Raw genomic sequence first — 19,388 nt, forward strand, 5'->3', positions numbered from 1 at the left:
TATAACATGGCCATGTTTTAAACTATGCAGGACAGATCAGCAAGGGATTTAGTGGCTAGCTAAACACTGAAATGATTCATTTCAATTTGCCATGCAGTTTAAGTAAAGCTGTAAGGGGCTGCTATGCCTCCTATCAAGAGTAAATATCACACATCCTGTTTATGCAAACTGGCTTGTTGTCCACAGGTTTTCAAAGAGCTGGTGACACCCCCTAACACTGCACCCTACCCCCCCAGCTTCCTGCTCACTGGGGTGCTATATTCCTACTCATTTTTAAGAAGCGCCTCCCTCAACAGAAATACTCTGAATTACAACAATTTTTAAAGAAAATACTTTATTATGTCATGAAAAAAAGGCATCAATCAACTAGATTCACACTTGTTTGAAAAAAATTGAAAATTTATTAATTAGACAGTATGTGGGCATCCTGTTCCACATGGGAATGAGAAGATGCTATAGGTTCTCTAAGTATTGCACAGTCGGAAAAAATAACAAAAAAAGGGAAGGGGAGGAAAAAAAAAATCACATGATATTGGGAACCATCTCACATTATGAATAATCTACCAAGAAACATTTAAAAAAGAAAACCCTTTGTTTCTACAGTAGCTTTGAGTTTATAGTTCTTGGAATGACTGTATTCCATTGAAGACATCTCAGTAACAGGAAGCTGTTTTAGCAATCCCATGTGCAAATATTAATAAAAAATATATAAAATAATGCAATTCATCTCTTGCCTTCACCCCGGCAATCATGACATTTCTGAGAACTGTTTTGCTTGAAAATGGGTTAAGCTGTAAGTTTTGCCTGAAGCTCCATCTCTGCAGCCCGTTTGAGTGCAACATCCACTAGAAGCTGAAATCCACTAAAGTCCTGGTTGAGGTCCGGTGGAGTAGGGGGAGGAGTGTTGAAAAGACCACTTTGTGTATTTGTACTTGGTCCAGATTTACATGTGTCCTCTGGGTACATAAGAGAGGTGTCTGTAAAGTTGTTGGCCGCTATCTGCTGTATATCTGTGTTTTGTCCCATACCAACCGACTGGCAGAGAGAGAAAGGGACATCTTTCAATGCAGTCACAGTGGTATGGCAGATCACTGATGGACGAGCCAAAACTGATCCCGGGGATGACGGCTTAGGAGACAGTGGCCTCCCTAGGGTTGGGTTTGGCCCAGCTGTACAGGAATGAAACGGGGTCTCCTCTAGAGCTGGCATGAAGTTTTTGATGCCCATCACGGACTCCACAGAGCTTGTTTCAGAAATCTTGGCCCCACGGCGGGAAATTGTGAACTGATTTGGATCTTTGCCATCCTTTCTCAGCATGTCAGGGAGGAGCCTGCGGCGGGCGTTGATGAACCAGTTACAGACCTGAAATCATATCGGTACGCTTTAACACTTTCCTCATTCACTCAGCCAACGGGTTCTGAGAATGTTCTATGGGGTACCTAATTGATTTTGCTCTCTGTATTAAAAAAGGATGAAAAGGCTTATCCGAACTTACAATGTTATTTCAAGGTATTTGAGCTCCGCCAAGAAAGCAAGCTACCACCTGTCATAAACCTTCTGGTTTCTAATACAAATTTCCTTTTTTGTCTCTTCATCCTTAAACCTTTTCAGGACAAAGAAAAAGATATAAAATCTCAAATGCTTAAAAATGATTTGAGAGAGAGGATTACCTTTTAACTCTCCCCATTTTAACCTATCACCTACTGCCCCAACATTTAAGTTAATCAACTACAGGAAAAACCTCTCCTTATGAAAAGGGCCACTCCTCCCAGTAACTGATTTTTCCCAGTTCAAATGACTATGTCAACAGACATAACATGAATTACCTCACTGAAGTCATCCTTGTTTAAATATCAAACCAGTTTCCTGGACAATAGAGTAAGGTTTAACCTCCTTTTAATGTCTGTTGCATAAAGGAAGGTTCTTTTAGGCATTAAAGGAAATGCTATCTGATAGATGACTGTCAAGTGTTTGTGTTCTCTAAATAGCTAGTTATTAGCTTTTAACACTATCAAGTTTACAATAAAAAGATATTCCTTCTGTAAGTGGCAAGGAGCTTAATGACTTGACACACAGGAATGCCATAAAATGACTTTGAAAATAAAAATGCATCCGTAAACCTCATGCTCTCTTTCTTTACCTGTAATGTAGACAGGTGTGTTTGCTGGGACAGCAATGCTTTTTCTTGCTCCGAAGGATAGGCATTGTAACGGTGCTCATACAGCCAATCCCGAAGAATCTGCACAGACTCCTTGGGTAGGTTGCCCCTTCTCCTTCTCTTGCCTGAGCCAGCGGATGAAGAAAGGTCCAAGGGAATGTCCATGCTGTCCTCATCCTCAGTCTCACTGCCAGATGCTGCAACAATACCTAGGAAAGGACAAGGGCCAGTTGTCAATTGCTTTATAAGCACAGCAACTATTGCAAAGCTCACTTACGCTGACCATTCAATGTAACCATGCCTTCCCAACAACTGAGAGCGAGGAGAAGGAGCAGTGTTTTCTGTCCTGAATTCAGGGTCCAAGTAAAAGTAATTTGACTAGCACCACATGGGAGGTTCTCAACCAAACGCCAGATGCCTTTTCTCAGCCGCTTTCCTCTAGCATTCATTAACTTCTCACATTCCTTTTGAATGATGCTTCGAAAACTCTTTCGTCTAATCATTGGAGGAGACAAACTGCACCCAAAATGAATAACCTGCCACATTTGAAACAGGAAGTTGCAATGTGCCTACCAACCTTCTTTCTAAGATCAGTGCTAACTAGGAAAAACAACCTAACCAGTATCCTAATGTACATTTCAAATGTTACTCTTCCTCCTTCCTCTACTGAAGGTTTGAAATAAAAGGGAGCACTTGTACATTTCTTTTTCACGGATATAAGGAAGGAAAATTACATACTACACTGAACCCAGTTAACATTCTAAAGGTAAAACACATGTTAAAATTTTCTGCTAACACCATGCATGGTCATTTCTTATTCATTGCTATCTACATTTATTCAAAGTTAGACATCTACTTTAAATGGGCAGTACTAGTCACCTTTTATTAAATACGACCACTGATGTTTTCAGTTTCATCACATAAAAATATTTTTCTATTACTGGTACTTTAGTAAGGTCAAAAGATGCCTAATACTAAATGAATTAAAAATGTCTCCTAAATTTCAGCTACCAGTTTGATCTCAACCTAGAATAGAATACTACATATCAATAAGCAGAGTTTAGTCTTAAATGATTACATGACAAAGGAAACTGAATATGCAAGCCCCAGAGGAAGCTCTTTTGGCTGTAAGTACTTTAATCCTGCCAGAAATTTTAAGAATTCACAAGCCATAGAGAATATTTAAATCACAGATGGACTGGGTTCAATAAAGCTTCAGAACTGGCCTTTACAGATATTTAAACATCATTCTGAACTTAAAAAAAATTAAATAACAAACGCTATTAATTCCACCTTTCAAAAACTACAGCAGGCTAACTCCGAATGACTAAAGAAATACATTCTTTTGCTTGTAGACAATCTAGACTCTTAAAAACAGAAATGAATTACAAACAATGGCATGCTTGAAAAAAATCAGTACTTCTATATTAGGGGAAGTAATTAAAACAACAAAAATGTAAAGGTAAGCATTTTTAGCTTTGTATGCTCTTTCCTCTGTAGTATGTAATTTTGGTTGAAAATATGACTTGACCTTAATGGAGCCAGTTCCCCTTGACAGGAAATAAAAACGGAATATTCCTCTTAAGCTAAACACCATGTTTTTTAAAGGAATTTTTCCCACCCTTTTGATTGACTCTGACTTGGTGACACATTTTTAGTTTTGGACTGCAGGGGGCAGAAGGTGCTGCAGGGTATTCCTACAAAAGGCAGAACTCTCCAAAGACAAAGTAAAGCAAGTTCTAACAAAGAGGTGGATGATCTTGCAAATTCACTTTAGCTCACAGCTTAATAAACAGCTACAAATAAACCGCACAAGAATCCTAAGTTTTAACTGCCATGTATTTGAAATTCCCCTCCCCTGATGATTTAAGTTTTTAAAAAGTTTTTTAAAAGTGCCCATTTAAAACTGAAACTACTTTCACTATTGGCAAGATGAGACTTTCAAAACCCATATTGAAATTTGGGTGAAGAACTATTAATAAAATAGCTTAAAGAAATTATAGCTGAGTTCCTGTCTCACATTGGCTTTAATAATTAAAGAAATCGAACTTTTAAAAAAAGTGTCAAGTTAATTAAATGACTAAAGCAAATTTGAATAAAGCAATTTGTTTAAACTCTCCAACGTCTGAAAAGCCAGACATTCTTCTGAAGGCTATTATCTCCTTCCTTTTTTTAATCTAGAAAAAGTGTGAAAATTTGCTCATTGAACAGTGAATTCCCGACTGTAAGTTGGTAATCACAAAGAGTTTGAAACAAAAAAAGCCCCTGAAGGCTGCCCTTTGATCTGCTTGCCTAGTTTGACAAGAAGCCTGATCTTTCAGAATAGGTTAGTGACACACAAAAGCAGGTTTCAGTTAAGCAACACCAAACTGCAGCGCGACTTTACTCTGGTCTCAGTTCATTTAAATAAATGAATGCCAGGCCTCTGGAACTCTTAACAAATATTTCCAATATGCGCACAAAAGCTGAAGTAACAGGAAGTTAAGACTTCAGTGCCTTGGCTACGCCAGCTGATATTTCACTGCAGTAAAACCACGTTTGCTGCTGTCAGGACTGTTTTCATTAAAACTCTCCCTCCTGGTTGTGGCTCAGCTTGGAAAAACAAAGACTTTTTTCCTCCTTACTCATTTCCTATTGTAACAGCGCTTTTGAAAAGTTTCCCGGTTAAGACTTGTTTCCAAACGTCTTGCTTTGCTTACACTTTAAAAAATGTGGCGGTGGGGAGGGTGGGGGCAGGATCACAAGCTTCTTTCACGCTATCCACATACAAGGAAATGTTGTGTAGAAAGCCACAACATGGCCTGAGGATCCCACCGCTCTAAGCAGCGACCTTGTTCCTGCACTTTTTTTTTTTTTGAGACAGAGTTTCGCTCTTGTCACCCAGGCTGGAGCGCAATGCGGCAACCTCGGTTCACCGCAACCTCCGCCTCCCGGGTTCAAGCGATTCTCTTGCCTCAGCCTCCCGAATAGCTGGGATTACAGGCAAGAGCCACCACGCCCGGCTAATTTTGTGTTTTTAGTAGAGACGGGGTTTCTCCATGTTGGTCAGGCTGGTCTCGAACTACCGACCTCAGATGATCTGCTCGCCTAGGCCTCCCAAAGTGCTGGGATTACAGGCGTGAACCACCGCGCCCAGCCCTGCACTTTCTTTTCTGAATAGCTCGGTAACATCATGAGACAGGGAGGCAGGGAGACACTGGTTGTGAAGAAACTCTAGAAATAAGATTGATGGGAAAAGTCGAGATGCACAATTAGGAAAAAGCAAATTTAACTCAACAAGTTTCCCGACCAGAAGTTCTCCTTTGAGCTGGGAGCAATGTCTCTTGCCTGTAATCCCAGAACTTTGGGAGGCCAAGGCGAGAGGATTTCTTGAGCCCAGGAGTTCGAGACCAGCCTGGGCAACATAGCCGGACCCGGTCTCCAGGAACAAAAGAAAAAAAAAAAAATCAGTATCTCCTTGGGAGAAGCAACAGGAATTGAACACTCAAGCCACCAAATCCAAGGTGTGGTTGGCTACCCCAGCCAAAGAGCAATCCCAAAGCAGGAATTCAACAGTTAAAAACTGGGAGCAAAAAGACTTAGTGGATTTTCCTTATCGATCCTTCTCATTGTTTTAAAGTCATTTTGGGAGATCTTTTGGCGTCACTCTCAGCTTTCTGGGAAGACACACTATTATCACAAACCAGGCTTACCAAACCCCGGGCTCAGGAATGGAGCTGAAAGTGCACTTGTTTTAAGAAAACTTGAAAAGATTTGCAGACTTTTATAAGACAAGACAGTAATGAGGGCTCGACTTCCTCAGGAGTCTTTCCAGAGCCGACGGGGAAGGCTCCCCCCCCGCCCCAGGTAGTTTTAGGGGAGGACCGCGGAGGAGCACGAGGAGAGGGAGGGGCCCAAGGAGGAAAAGCAAGTAGCTTTTGTTCTTGAGAGTTCCTCGGCCTCAAGTGAAACAGGCCGGCCCGCACACTGCACGAGTTAGCACAAGCAAAGGAACTCCAGGACCCAAGAAACTAGAAATGAGGCCGTGAATCCCACTTTTTCAGGGGCCTGCCCACCCCAGACGACTCGCCAGGGAAACCTAAAAGGGGAAAGAAACCCGGGTAACCTCGGCAGCCTCGGCTCCCCCGACAAGCCCTGAACCAGTCGCAAAGTTTCCCCTTCAGCCCGTCACCTTTCATTGTTTCCATGAGTCGGCGCCGAGGAGCTGGACCCTGTGCGCCCTGGGATGGGGACCGCGGAAGTTCCCACCGATGCGGCCGGCGGGGCCCAGCCTTGGTCCCCAGCTCCGGGGAGAGGGCACGCGGCTGTGGGCGACGCGCCGGTGGGGGTGGGGGCAGGAGGACCCTGGGAGTGCAGAGGTGGTCTCCAGGGAGGACCAGGGCGCTGGGGGAAGGTAGGCCAAAGTGCCGCGGGAGAGTCGGGGGGACGCCAGAAAAGCCGTGGAAAAGGAGCACTGGGGATTCCCGGGGTGGGGGGCGGGCCATGGAAAGTAATCAGAGCCGCCCCCGCCAGAGCCCGAACAATGCGGGGAGCCCACGCCGGCGGACGCCCGGCTCTGCGCTAGAACCATCCTCGAAACACAGAGCCCCTCACTTATTCCGGGGAGGCCCACCACAACAGACAGCGCGTCTCTCTAGACCTGTCAACCCTCCCAAGGGTCGGCACGGCTTTCACGGGGCGTCTCGGACGCTCCCCGCGCGTTTTCTCCCAGGGCCAATTCCCTGTCCCGAGTCCTCCCTCCGTCCCTCGGGGAGGGGTCCTTAGGGCGTTCTACCAACAACGACTACCAGTTGATCCGAGTTTCAAGTTTAATTTCACTCTCGCTGGGAAAGCCTGGCGGCAGAGGGAAGCTCCGCGCGTTTCAGGGCCTCCCACAGAAACGCAGCCGAAGGAACCCCGCTGGCCTTGCGGCTACCCCCTCAGGAACGCCCCCCAGCGGGCCGGGTCTGGAAGAATGTGGAGTTCCAAACTCCAGGCGGCTCCCGGGCATGCGCAGTAGCGCCGCCCCTCCCGTCCGCTTCCCGAGTGATTAACTTCTGTTTTGAACCACTCCACATAAATCACAACAGAAACGCCACCTCCAGCCCACGGCGGAACACTCGGGGGACCTCCCAGCCAGGGACTCAAAAGTTAACTTCAAAAGGGACTTCACATTCTTTGACCTTTCGGGGTGTTGTGTGTGGTTTCTCCACCCCCCGTCCCCCTCCGGTGTAGTTTGTTTTTAAACCAAACTGACGGCAAGTTTTAGTTGTAAAGCTTCCAGAACGCTTCGTGGAAACAATGACAGCCTTGCTCTTTGCACTTACAACCAAGCCTGCTTGTCACATTTGGACGCATTTTGACTTCATGCTGCTTGAAGCTGCTGGCCCTGGGTCCTAACTCTTCCTCCTGCCCCAAAATTCATCGTGGGAAAACTTTCAGAGACTGGGGATTTGTAAAAGTCTGGCTTTCCAAAGCTGTTTACACCCGAGGGCGATGAGGGGGTCCAGAATCGCATTCCTTCGATCGTAAAAACACCACATCCCTAAAGAACAGTGCTAGGGCCCGGCTGGGAGTAGGGGGGCGGCGGGGGCAGGGGGAGCCTAGGAATGGAACTTTCAGACAAAGGCGCGGCGGTCCCGCGGCCCCGGCCGCCTCGGGTCCGGATCGGGAAAAACCAGGTGCTGGGTCCTCCCTACTCGGACCCCATATCCCCAGCACGCGAGAAAGAGCGAGAAGCCACGCGGCGGCTGGGCCAAGCGTGGGGTGTCGGCGGAGACAATGAAACTTGCAGGCGCACAAACAAGGCGCTGAGCGTGTTTCTTGACAACGTGCCAGCAGCGTGGAGAGGCTCGCCCCACAACAGCCCCTCGTGTTGTGTCTAGCAGGAAAACAGCCGCTGCCGTTTCAGACGCAGCCTCAACAAAGAGCACGGCCGCCACTCCAGCATGAGAGCCCCTGGGCGGAAAAGTCCACCAAGTGACTCCGCGCGGCGCGGCCCGGCCAGCACGTTTCCCCGGACTCGCGCCTCCTGGTGCGCGCAGCCCGCGGCCGCCTTACCTTTCTTGCCTTTCATTCTGGATCTCCCCTCCCAGCGCGAGGCAAGGCTGGGGTCTGGAGGGGCCAGGAGCGGGGACACAGGGGACAAGCGAACGGTCTCCTTCACAGCCGACTCTCCCGTAACTTGTAGGACGTGCTCCAGCCGTTATTGCTAACAGGGCGCTCTGATCCCAGGCGCCCGCTCCTTGGGTGGAATTCAAGTGACACTTGGGCTTCCTCCCGCCGGGATCTTCTGGCAGCCGGCCGGGGGCTCTCCCTCGCCCAACTCTCTCCCCTCCCCTCTCCGCTCCTTTGTTCCCTGCTCCTGCTCGGCGCACCTCGGCGCTGTCAGAGTGAGAGAGGAGAGGAGGGAAGGTACAGGAGGTCCTGCCTCCGCCCCCAGCCGCCCGTCCCGTCCCCCTCCCGCCCCGCCGCTCCTCCGCCCCTCCCCCTCACCTTCCAGCCGGGAAGACTGGACCGAGCGCGGCGGCCGCTGTCACTCGTCCCTCGGGGGCGGCGTTGCGGACGCGGGGGGTGGCCGGGTCCAGAAACACGATCCTTTCCGCCTGCCGTGCACGGACCGCCCGCATCCCTCGCCCGGCGGTGGGGGCACCAGCCGAGCGCCCCAGGTTTCTCCCTTGGGCCTTTCTTCCCGGGGCTGGCGAGGGTGCGTTTGGTTCGGAAACTGCAACAGATGGAAAAAAGGACACCTCCCTCCTTCCCTCCTCCACCCCAGGGAAGAAAAGCCTCCCCGTCTTGTTTTTGACAGCTGCCCCGAACTCTGCTGTCCCTGCTCTAGCCGCACAAGACAGCCGCCTCTGATTCAAGGGGCGGGACACGGGAGGAAAAGTATTCGAGACAAGAACCAACTTCTTCCAGAATGCGCGGCTGCCATTGACACGCGGGCGCGGCGCGGCGCACCCTTCTCCTCCCGGGGCTCTTCCTCCAGCAGCAACAGTGGGAGGTCGGCGGGGGTGGGGCGGCGGGGGGGGGAATGAAGAGACACAGCCTAAGCGAACGTCTGTTCCCCCGGGCTAAAGCTGCGAGTTCCGGACTGGATTGCAAGGCAGTTTCGAAATCTGACACGTTGCGGACAGACACTTGTCATGCTCACATGCTCTTTAAACTTCTCTGCCCGGGGACGGCCGGGCGCGCGCACGCCTCGCCAAGACTCCGCCTGACACCCCTAGTCGCCAGACCCCGGCAGCGGTCACTTTTATGGCTAAAGGGTGACCACGCCGTGGCTGCTCATCTGTTTCGGTCAACAGTGTCTACTCTTAGGATTGGAACCCTGCTAGGGGATCCCTCCTCCCCTCCGGTATTTCAAACAGAAACTAGCCATTAAGTAAACACCCGTTCCTGTTGACTTATTTTGGTCCACAGTTAGGAGGGATCCAACAGAAGTTTCTTGATGAAATTGCGCTTTCAGAGACCAGATGCCGTTTGGCTGACTTAAAGAAACGCATGTCCCCTCCTCTGGTTCTAGTTTTCGCGTGGTTACGTCCTGTTGTTTTGAAGCAAACGAACTGTCACATGCCACACAATGAGACTTCCCTCATCACTTTAAAAAAAGGAAAGAAAAGCCCCAAACGTAAATAAGCCTAGCAGAGACAGCGCCCGGGTCTGCCTCCAGTCTGGGCTCTGTGCTGTTTTTGTTCGGTAACCTCGGTGGAGATCCCGGCAGAAGAAACTGTGGAAATAAGATTAAACCCGAGGAGTACTAAGACGGCCAAGGGATAACTAACTCGACTTTGGAGCGTCTGTTTCAGGATTACGCCGAAAATTAGAGCCAGCCTGCCACCCTCCCTCAAAAAAAAAAAAAAAATAAGATACCCCCGCCCCTAGAATGCGTGGAGGCCAGAGTTTAAAAAGCCTGGGTGGTTTTTCCAATTACAGGACTAAAATGAATCAACAGGGGAAAAAAGCGTCTCTCTAAGAAGGCAGCAACCTTACGATTTTTTTCTTCTGTGGTTTGCTGACTGCTCGGCACAGAAGAGAACACACATCTAAAACGGCTCGGGGGGAACGTGGTCCTGGGGAGAAGCCACCCGCCCGGACGCTGCCCTGCAACTGCCGGGAGCACAGTTCCTTCCCGGACCTGGCTGCAGATGAATCAGCTGCTGCGCCCGGTGCGGGACAGATGTGGCGGAGGGAGGGGGCCAGCGCCCCCGCCGCCCGTTAGAGGGCCGCCTCGCTATTTCATTTGAAGGGTTGTTTGTGGCTGGGATTGGTGGCTCATATCCGCTGGGGAGCCGGGAGCTGAGGGAGGAGAGACGCAGGGAGGAGGAGCCGGGGGCTGGGCGACGCTGCGACTCCGCGGCCTGAGTGGCAGGAGCCTCGTCTGGAACCGGGCGGTTACTGGGGAGACGCTTTGTTTGCTAACTTCGAGAGCGGCTTCGGCTGCCTCGGCCGCTTTCAAAGCCACTCCACAAAACACGCCTTCGGTCGGTTTAACCCTGCCTCCCCCCGCCCGCTTTAGCCAGCTCGAGACAAAAATGTTTCCCTCTTCCCTGTGGTTCTCCTTGGCCACGCGGTGGCTCTCATTATGTACACAAAGGTAGCTTTGCTTTCGTCCAAGTGCACTTGGCTAATGACTGCGATTCTTAGGCAACCGAGATGGAAACCGAGAATTGGTAAGGGTTTATAGCTTGAAAACAAACTTTCCAGGGGGAGGGGGGAGGGGCGGAGACAATTAAAAGCCTCTTTCAAATTAGGGGGAGGAAAAAATGGAGATGTGAACTCACCTTGGCTAGAAGTCAGGCTTGATCGGGCCAATGCACACCTTTTGCCCGAGCAAGTCATATCCAAACAGTTATTAAAGCTGGCGAGGCACTCCAGAGAGAAACACTGGCACAATTCTGTGATGCAGCGAAAGCTTATAGCCCAACCGCCCCCGTAGATGCACCCCCACTGCCTCCCCTCAACCAACGCTGATCCCAAACTTGTTTGGAGTTTTGGAATCTTGGTGCATTCTGGGAAGAAAGTGTCTAGGGTCAGCGCAACGTAACAAAGGGAACAGCCTCAAAAAAGTGGGCTTCAGATACCAGCAATTGCTTAGGGTATTTTTTGTTGATTCGTTTTTCTCGAGGTGGAAAAACAAGTTTCAGTTCTAGCTCTGTCAGTCCCTTCCAGTCTCAGGGCCTTGCTATAAAACGTATTCAATGACTTTTAAGATTCTTTCCAGTGCTTTTTTTTTTTTTTTTTAAGTATATAGATTCAAATTTGCTGCATATTATTTGCTGATTCATATGAATGTTAATTGAATTGGGAAATTGCTTGAGTAAAATTGAGGCGTTGCTTGGTGCTGGCAGAGGCTGCTGATAAACGTTTTTCACCATTATTCTTTTTCTCTCCAGGCACACATAGTTCCTTTTGGTGTCTTATCTTCTGAAGCTGCCTCAAGGCCAAGCAAAGAAAGTTGTTAAAAAGTTAAGTTACTTTTCACGGCCTGCAAACCCTTCAAAGGCAAGAACTCAAATAGAAACTTGGAAAGGCAGGTAAGCCAGAAAAGTGTACTAATAAATGCACTTAATATGATTATTTTTTGATGCCAGGTCCACCAAGTGAAGATTGGAGGATGTATTTGTTTCTTCTACTCAACAATTGATGAAGCATGATTCCCATCAAGGACTGTGTTCTAGGTGGAGAAAGGGTGACTCACCCAGTCATTGGATCTCTTTTACTTCCAGTCTCTGGAAGGCAGATATCTTTATAAAATATGCAGACAGCTAGGCTCTAAACACTGGACAAGAGGTCTGTAATCATCTAGTCACATCTCAGGTCAGAGGGTCTTGGACTGCTTAAGAAAGAGCTGACCATTGTCTTAAGAGCCTGGGGCTCGCCTAGAGCCATCTTAAGGTGATTTTATCAGCCCCATCAGGATAATTCTCCTCAGCTTCCTTTGCATGAATAATGTAACTGGTGCTACTACTTTTGTTTTTAGTCACTTTTCCTAGCCTGCACTTCCCTTCCCAGCCCTCCTTTCTTCTCTGTAGCTAAGTCATCACTTCTCTTTACCCAAATGAGTTTTGGAATCCAGGGGATAAAACGGAAAGATAGGCCAGGCGCTGTGGCTCACGCCTGAGGTCAGGAGTTTGAGACCAGCCTGACCAATATGGTGAAACCCCATCTCTACTAAAAATACAAAAATTAGCCGGGCGTGGTGGCATGTGACTGTAGTCCCAGCTACTTGGGAGGCTGAGACAGGAGGGTTGCTTGAACCTGGGAGACTGAGGTTGCAGTAAGCTGAAGTCGTGCCATTGCACTCCAGCCTGGGTGACAGAGCAAGACTCTGTCTCAGAAACAAAAACAAAAAAAACGGAAAGATAATTCCTTGAGCACAGGCTTCACTCTCCTTATTCTCAACATCTGTGTCTATATTATTCTTTACAATTTATGAAACACTTATTTAATCTCACTTAGTGCCCAAACTAGTGATGTTAGTTATTTTTTTAAAAAGTCAAGATCACTTAACACATCCAAATATAACAAAGTTAAAAGGCATAAAACTGGGTACCCAACATAAATTATCTGATTATAAATCAAGTGGTCTCTGGGAAATCTTGTCATTTCAGAAGGTCAGATGGATGTGGAGGGCAGAAACTGACCTCAGATTATGCCAGGGACGCCAGGGCCTCCTGAACACTGTGGGGGGTTGTGCTCTGAAATCTACCTCCAGTTTTCCAAGAAGCTCTCTTTCAATCTGTCTGAGCTTTTTTTTTTTTTTTTTTTTTGCTTTTCTTCTCATTTTTTAACTACAAAAAAAGTTCTAAAAAATTCAAGCAAGAAAGAATATACTAAGTGAGACATGGCCGACCTGGTAACTGCCCCCTTCCATTCTTCATTTAGGTATTTGTATATTATGCACAAATGTAATGGGTTTTCCATTGTTATTTGTTCCCAAGTCCCCTCTACCGGGGATGTTCCTTCACTGCTTGTTGCTCCTCTGACAGTTTCTCACCAGTCAAGGCTAGGCCTAAATTTACTTCTTAGAGGAGTCTTCGCTGATCACCTGACCTAAATTAGCCCCACTGACATCGTGTAGCTCAGGGGTTCTCAACCATAGCCCTGTTGACATTTGGGGCTGGATCATTCTTGTGGGGCTGTCCTGTGCATTGTAGGATATTTAGCAACGTACCTGGACACTAACCAGTGTGTGCCAGTAGCATCCTTCCCCCAAGTTGTGACAAACACAGATGTCTCCACATGTTGGCAGATGTTCCATGGGGATAGAAATGGGGGAGGGGGATCACCCCTGGTTCAGAACCACAAATCTAGCTCAATCCTTTATTTCTTCCATAACATCACAGTTTTCAAATATTTTGCTTATTTGACTGTTGGCTTGGTTTTTTCCCTCTGACCTCCCACTCAAATGTATGTTCATTATTAAATCTTTTTTTAAATTTGTTTTTTATTTTATTTTTAAAAAATTTTCATTATTAAATATTTATGCACTTAAGTGAACCGAGATCGCACCACTGTACTCAAGCCTGGGTGACAGAGCGAGACTCCGTCTCAAAAACAACAACAAAAAACAAAAACAAACAAAACCTTTATGCACTTAACACAGTGCCTAACACATCATAGGTACCCAATATTTATCTAATGAATAATGCATGAAAGTGAGACTATATGGGAGCTAAATGATAAGAACTTACGAACACAAAGAAGGAAACATCAGACACTGGGGTTTACTGGAGTGAGAAGGGTGGGAGGAGGGAGAGGAGCAGAAATTTTGGGTACTGGGCTTAATATCTGGATGATGAAATAATATGTACAACAAACCCTGTAACATGTTTTCTTATTTAAGAAACCTTCACATGTACCACCAAATGTAAATTAAAGTTTGAAAATTTTTAAAAAGACACTAAAAAAAAAAGAAAAGAAAATGAGACTATAAGAATAATTAAAAATAAGAATACAGACCGGGTGCAATGGTTCGCGCCTGTAATCCCAGCATTTTGGGAGGCCGAGGCAGGTGGATCATGAGGTCAGGACCTTGAGACCAGCCTGGCCCATATGGTGAAACCCGTCTCTACTAAAAATACAAAAATTAGCTGGGCATGGTGGCACAGTGGTGGCACGCGCCTGTAGTCGCAGCTGCTCGGTAGGCTGAGGCAGGAGAATCGTTTGAACCCGGGAGGTGGAGGTTGCAGTGAGCCGAGATTGTGCCACTGCACTCCAGCCTGGGTGAAAGAGCTAGACTCCATCTCAAAAAAAAAAAAAAAAAGAAAGAAAGAATACAATCATTTATTGTATACAGCATGCCAGGCAGTGTGCAAATACTTTCCTTCTTTTATTTTATTTATTCCTTAAAACAACCCTAAGAAGTACTCATGGCCAGGTGCAGTGGCTCATGCCTGTAATCCCAGCACTTTGGGAGGCCAAGGCGGGCGACCATCTGAGGTCAAGAGTTCGAGACCAGCCTGGCCAACATGGTGAAACCCCATCTCTACTAAAAATACAAAAATTAGCCAGGCATGGTGGTGGGAGCCTGTAATCCCAGCTACTCGGGAGGCTGAGGCACGAGAATTCACTTGAACCTGGGAGGTGGAGTGAGCCAAGATTGCGCCATTGCACTCTAGCCTAGGTAACAGAATGAAATTACATCTCAAAAAAAAAGTACTCATTATTATTATTTTCATATTATATTGGCTGGGCTTGGTGGTATACACCTGTAGTGCATAGAGTTAGAGCCTACAGAGCCTGGAAGTTCAAGGCTGCAGTGAGCTATATTGCACCACTGTTCTCCAGTCTGGGAGACAGAGCGAAACCCCATCTGGAAAAAAAAAAAAAGTATTATTATCCCCATCTTACAGATGAAGAAGTTGAAGTCTGTGGGAGTTAATTAATTTATCCTGCCAGTATAACCCATGGGCCAATAATCTAAACAATATTAATATTCTGCAATTTGTTTTTTCATGTATTTTCTTAGTAATGAGCATTTAATTGTTTCCAATGTGTAACTCAGCACAAAAAGATAGTGCAATTACATTTGAAATATTTAACAACTGATAGAATACGCGCATCAACCAATTAGAAGAGCCCCTTCTGATTGTGTACTGGGGCATACTGATAATGAACCAGCTGGGCCCAACAGAATGTTAGTTTCTATGCAGATCTTTTGGGGCTTCTGTGAGCATATCTGTAGGAGTTTCTGGGAGGTGGAATAGCTGCATCAAAATGTGTTTCATTCAGAATTTTAATAGATATTGCCAAATTGCCTCCAAATGATCTTACCTATTTAAAATCTCACCAAAGTTATGTGAGATCTCTTTCTTTGTGCCCTCACTAATGCTGAATATTATCAATCAATTTCCTATTTGTCTATCTCCCAGCTAAGTAAATGGAACGAAATGTTTTTATTGTTCACATTTCTTTGAGAGGGTGAGCCCATTTTTATGTATGTATTAGTCATTTTTATTTCTTCTTCTTGCTTATTCGTAACACTATTTTTAAAAGATTTTTTATTTATTTAATAAAAGTAGAGATGCAGTCTCACTATGTTGCCCAGGCTGGTCTTGAACTCCTTGGTTTCAAGGGATCCTCCCCGTCTCAGTCTCCCAAAGTGCTTGGATTACAAGTTGAGCCACTGCACAATCCTGTTCATAACTTTTGCCAAATTTTCTATTGCATTGATTTTTAAATATTTTTTCTTTTCTTTTTAAAATGATAAGTAAGAGACAGCCTGTTTTTGTATTAGCTTAAAAGCTCATCTGACAGAGCAAAAAGCAGTGAACTAATATTATAAATGCAAGAAGGCAATGTGTCCCCATTTGTTTTAAAAAAATAATTGGACTAAGTACTATATTTATACTATAAAAGACCTTCAGAATACTGTACCAGTTTTTAACTTATTCCTTTTCTTTCCATTAAAGGGTTAATTCATCCACGTTTCCATTTATCACAGTTACTTCTTCCCAAAGCTCTAGAGTAGCCATTTATAATAGCAATAAAATGACGAAATATCTAGGAATAAAACTGACAGAAATTTGTGCAAGTTTTATAAAGAAAACTTTGAAACCCTACTGAGAGACATAAAGGAAGACAAGTAAAATAAAAGACAACTTATTCTTTCTAGCAAGATCCAATAGTGAAAGTTACATAAAGATGTTTATTCTCCCCAAATCAGTCTTTAAATTCAAAGTGATTTTCATTAAAATACCAACAGGGCTTTCTTTTTCTTTTTAATTGATGAAACAATGTCACAGTTCATTGAAATTAAAACCTCACAGCAGCTGGGGAAATTCTGAAAGAGAAGAGCTGGTATAGGGGAACACTGGGAAAACCTTCCAAATATTAAAGCATATTTTGAAGTCTATAATTTAAATGTAAAAGTTTTATGCTGGAGAAATAATAAAGAGGAAACAATAAGGAGGCAGATTAGAATATAATGGGGATTTAGATTTTGGCAAAGGTGGCTTTTCAAATCAGAGATAAATTGAATTGGGATAATTGACTACCTTTGGTTAAAAAAATAAAGCTAAATCTCCATTTCACTTCCTTAACCTAAGTACAATTCATCTGAATGAAATGTAAAAGTAATTTAAAATGCACCTATGTATATTCTAGAATAGTGGTTCTCAAAGCAGGGTGTGTGTGTGTGTGGCAATTTTTCCTTCCAGGGAACATTTGACAATGTCGGGAGACATGTTTGGTGACTGCAGCTGGAGAGGAGGTGTTGCTACTGGCATCTAGTGGATAGAGACCAGGGATGCTGCTCAACATTCTACCACACACACCACAGCCCCCACAACAAGAATTCTCCTGTTCAAAATGTCAGTAGTGCCAAGGGTGAAACACACACTTCTAGAAGAAGGCATGAGTAAATATATGATCTTGGAGTGGGGAAGGCCTTTCTAATCAGAGCACAAAATCAAGAAATGATAAGAGATATAAATGTTTATAAGTACTTTGTTTCTTAGAAAGAATTTATGTTTAAGGAAAAATTGTATAAAATTTTCAAAAGCTAAGAAACTTGGAAAAATAGTCGTAGCACATTCAGGCATAAGCCCAATTGACTTAATTCATGAAGAGCTTATACAAACCATAGGAAAGAAAAACTCTGTGTTTAAAAAGTTGGACAGCCTGTAGATTCGTGTTTTACCTAAAAAGGAATCCAGATAACCAAAAAACATGGAGGGGGGGACATGAAAACTTTGTTTTTCTGTCATTACAACAATAAAGTAAATCAGATTGAATTGATATGGAAAGATTATTAATAGATGTTGTTTTATTTAAAAGAAAGGTATAGAACTCTACAATATTATCCCTTTTGCATAGAATTTTTGTATGCCTGTATTTTTCTGGAATGATAAGTGTAGAAAGATTAACAGTTACTACCTTTAGAGTGATATAAGTGTGGAGAGGAAGACACCAGCCCAATCTTAGACTGACTTGGGGAGCCTACGTCCATTTTTAACAACTAAATAATAGTCCATTGTAACTATGGATATAATTTATGTACCAATGCCCAATTATTGGACATTTACGTTTGGTTCTCATTTGTGTTAAAGGAGATTTTTCACAAATCTTGTATAAAAACCTGAGCAGGGATCTGAAATGGGACACAGTTGGGTTTAGATTGGGGAAGGCCTTTCTAATCGGGGTAGAAAGTGGTAAGTTGAAGTCTGTATCTGGAGTCCATGAGCCATTGGTGGTTAATCATCAGCAAATGTGAATAACCCCTAATGACACTCTGGGAGCCAATTATTCATTGCCTTTTACAAGAAATAAGAACAAATACTGTCAAACCATTTACCAACCCAAATGGCTTTGGATTTGGATGACCAAATCTGCAAAATTGGAAATGTTAATCCTAATGCAGGTAATTTTTTTTTTTTTTTGGAGAAAGAGTCTTGCTCTGTCACCCAGGTTGGAGTGCAGTGGCACGATATCGGCTCACTTGCAACCTCTGCCTCCCAGGTTCAAGCGATTCTTCTGCCTCAGCCTCCCAAGTAATGAGGAATACAGGCATGCACCACCATGCTTGGCTAATTTTTGTATTTTTAGTAGAGACCGGGTTTTGCCATGTTGGCCAGCCTGGTCTCGAACGTCTGACCTCAAGTGATCTGCTCTCCTCAGCCTCCCAAAGTGCGGGGTTACAGAGTAGATTAGTAGAGCTCCTCTTCAAGGGTGAAATAAATGTCTAAATCAGTACTTTTTTTTTTTTTTTTTGAGACAGTGTCTTCCTCTGTTGCCCAAGCTGGAGTGCAGTGGTTCGGTCTTGGCTCACTGCAACCTCCGCCTCCCGGGCTCAGGTGATTCTCTCACCTCAGCCTCCCTAATAGCTGGGACCAAAGACGCCCACCACAACACCTGGCTGATTTTTGTATTTTTTTTTAGAGACCGGATTTCACTACTTTGCCCAGTCTGGTCTTGAACTCCTGGGCTCAATTGATCCGCCCACCTCAGCTTCCCCAAGTGCTGGGATTACAGGCATGAGGTGCCACACCTGGCCCCATCCATATTTTTCTTTTCTCCTTTCCCTGAGAGAGGCAACAATTCACACACGTCTACTAGTCCTGAATAAATTTTATTTAAAAAAATTCTTTAGAGCTGGGCACGATGGCTCATGCCTGTAATCCTAGCGATTTGGGAGGCTGAGGCAGGCGAATCACCTGAGGTTGGGAGTTCAAGTCCAGCTGGACCAAAATGGAGAAACCCCGTCTCTACTAAAAATACAAAATTAGCCAAGCATGGTGGCGCATGCCAGTAATCCCAGCTAATCGGGTGGCTGAGGCAGGAGAATCGCTTGAACCCAGGAGGAGGTTGCAGTGAGCCGAGATCTGCCACTGCACTCCAGCCTGGGCAATAGAGCAAGACTCCGTCTCCAAAAAAAAAAAAAAAAAAAAATTAAAATAGTGAGGTGACTTCAGAAACAAGGACTCTGTTGTGTCCAGAGTGTTTTTGTTTGTTTTGCTTTTTTTACTTTTGATTATGGAAAATTTTAAATATATCCAATAGTGAGAAGATCCTAGTGTAATAAATCCCCAAAGAACCATCACCCAGCTTCAACAATGATCAATTCATGACCCATCTAGTGTCGCCTTCTCCCTTACACACTTCCTCTTCACCTATATTACTTTAGAGCAAATTCCAGACATCATACGTCTTCTGGATAAGCTCTCATAGTGAATGATCCGGCTTGCCTGATCAGTAACTCCTTATTCCTCGGTCTAAATGATTTGTTTACTAATGGGGCCAAGTAGTC

At 45.1% G+C, this 19,388-nt stretch overlaps 2 protein-coding genes and 1 long non-coding RNA gene across 4 annotated transcripts in view; 1 reads left to right on the forward strand and 2 right to left on the reverse strand.

Moving 5' to 3' along the window:
* Window positions 1-317: 317 nt before the first annotated feature.
* On the reverse strand, window positions 318-6,871 carry TGIF1 (TGFB induced factor homeobox 1). Its single transcript, XM_054460869.2, is given in 4 exon segments — window positions 318-1,362; window positions 2,141-2,367; window positions 6,330-6,491; window positions 6,494-6,871. Coding segments are annotated over 4 exon segments (1,200 nt in total). The 5' UTR covers window positions 6,729-6,871; the 3' UTR covers window positions 318-786.
* LOC134738429 (uncharacterized) lies at window positions 3,088-10,993 on the reverse strand. The gene is made up of 3 exons (XM_063653451.1): window positions 10,921-10,993; window positions 8,633-8,861; window positions 3,088-8,521 (listed from the first exon to the last, which is right to left on the reverse strand). Exons 1-3 carry the CDS (start codon window positions 10,976-10,978, stop codon window positions 8,194-8,196), a joined length of 615 nt encoding a protein of 204 aa, XP_063509521.1. The 5' UTR covers window positions 10,979-10,993; the 3' UTR covers window positions 3,088-8,193.
* LOC129018857 (uncharacterized) overlaps window positions 8,855-19,388 on the forward strand; it is a 35,779-nt gene continuing 25,245 nt past the window's right edge. For both annotated transcript variants that reach the window (XR_008495442.2, XR_010124148.1), the window contains exons 1-2: window positions 8,855-10,809; window positions 11,533-11,673. This is a non-coding gene — a long non-coding RNA (uncharacterized LOC129018857). The remainder of the gene's footprint in view (window positions 10,810-11,532; window positions 11,674-19,388) is intronic.

The sequence above is a fragment of the Pongo pygmaeus genome, chromosome 17, assembly GCF_028885625.2.
Source record: "Pongo pygmaeus isolate AG05252 chromosome 17, NHGRI_mPonPyg2-v2.0_pri, whole genome shotgun sequence".
NCBI lineage: Eukaryota > Metazoa > Chordata > Mammalia > Primates > Hominidae > Pongo > Pongo pygmaeus.

Bases quoted from the DNA above. Each gene is read 5' to 3' on its own strand.
- LOC134738429 (XM_063653451.1), bottom strand. From the start codon at position 10,978: ATGACTTGCTCGGGCAAAAGGTGTGCATTGGCCCGATCAAGCCTGACT. The intron at 8,862-10,920 runs GTGAGTTCACAT...CATCTGTTGCAG, and splicing joins AAGCCTGACTTCTAGCCAAG to TTTCCGAACCAAACGCACCC. The intron at 8,522-8,632 runs GTGAGGGGGAGG...TCACTCTGACAG, and splicing joins CCAGTCTTCCCGGCTGGAAG to CGCCGAGGTGCGCCGAGCAG.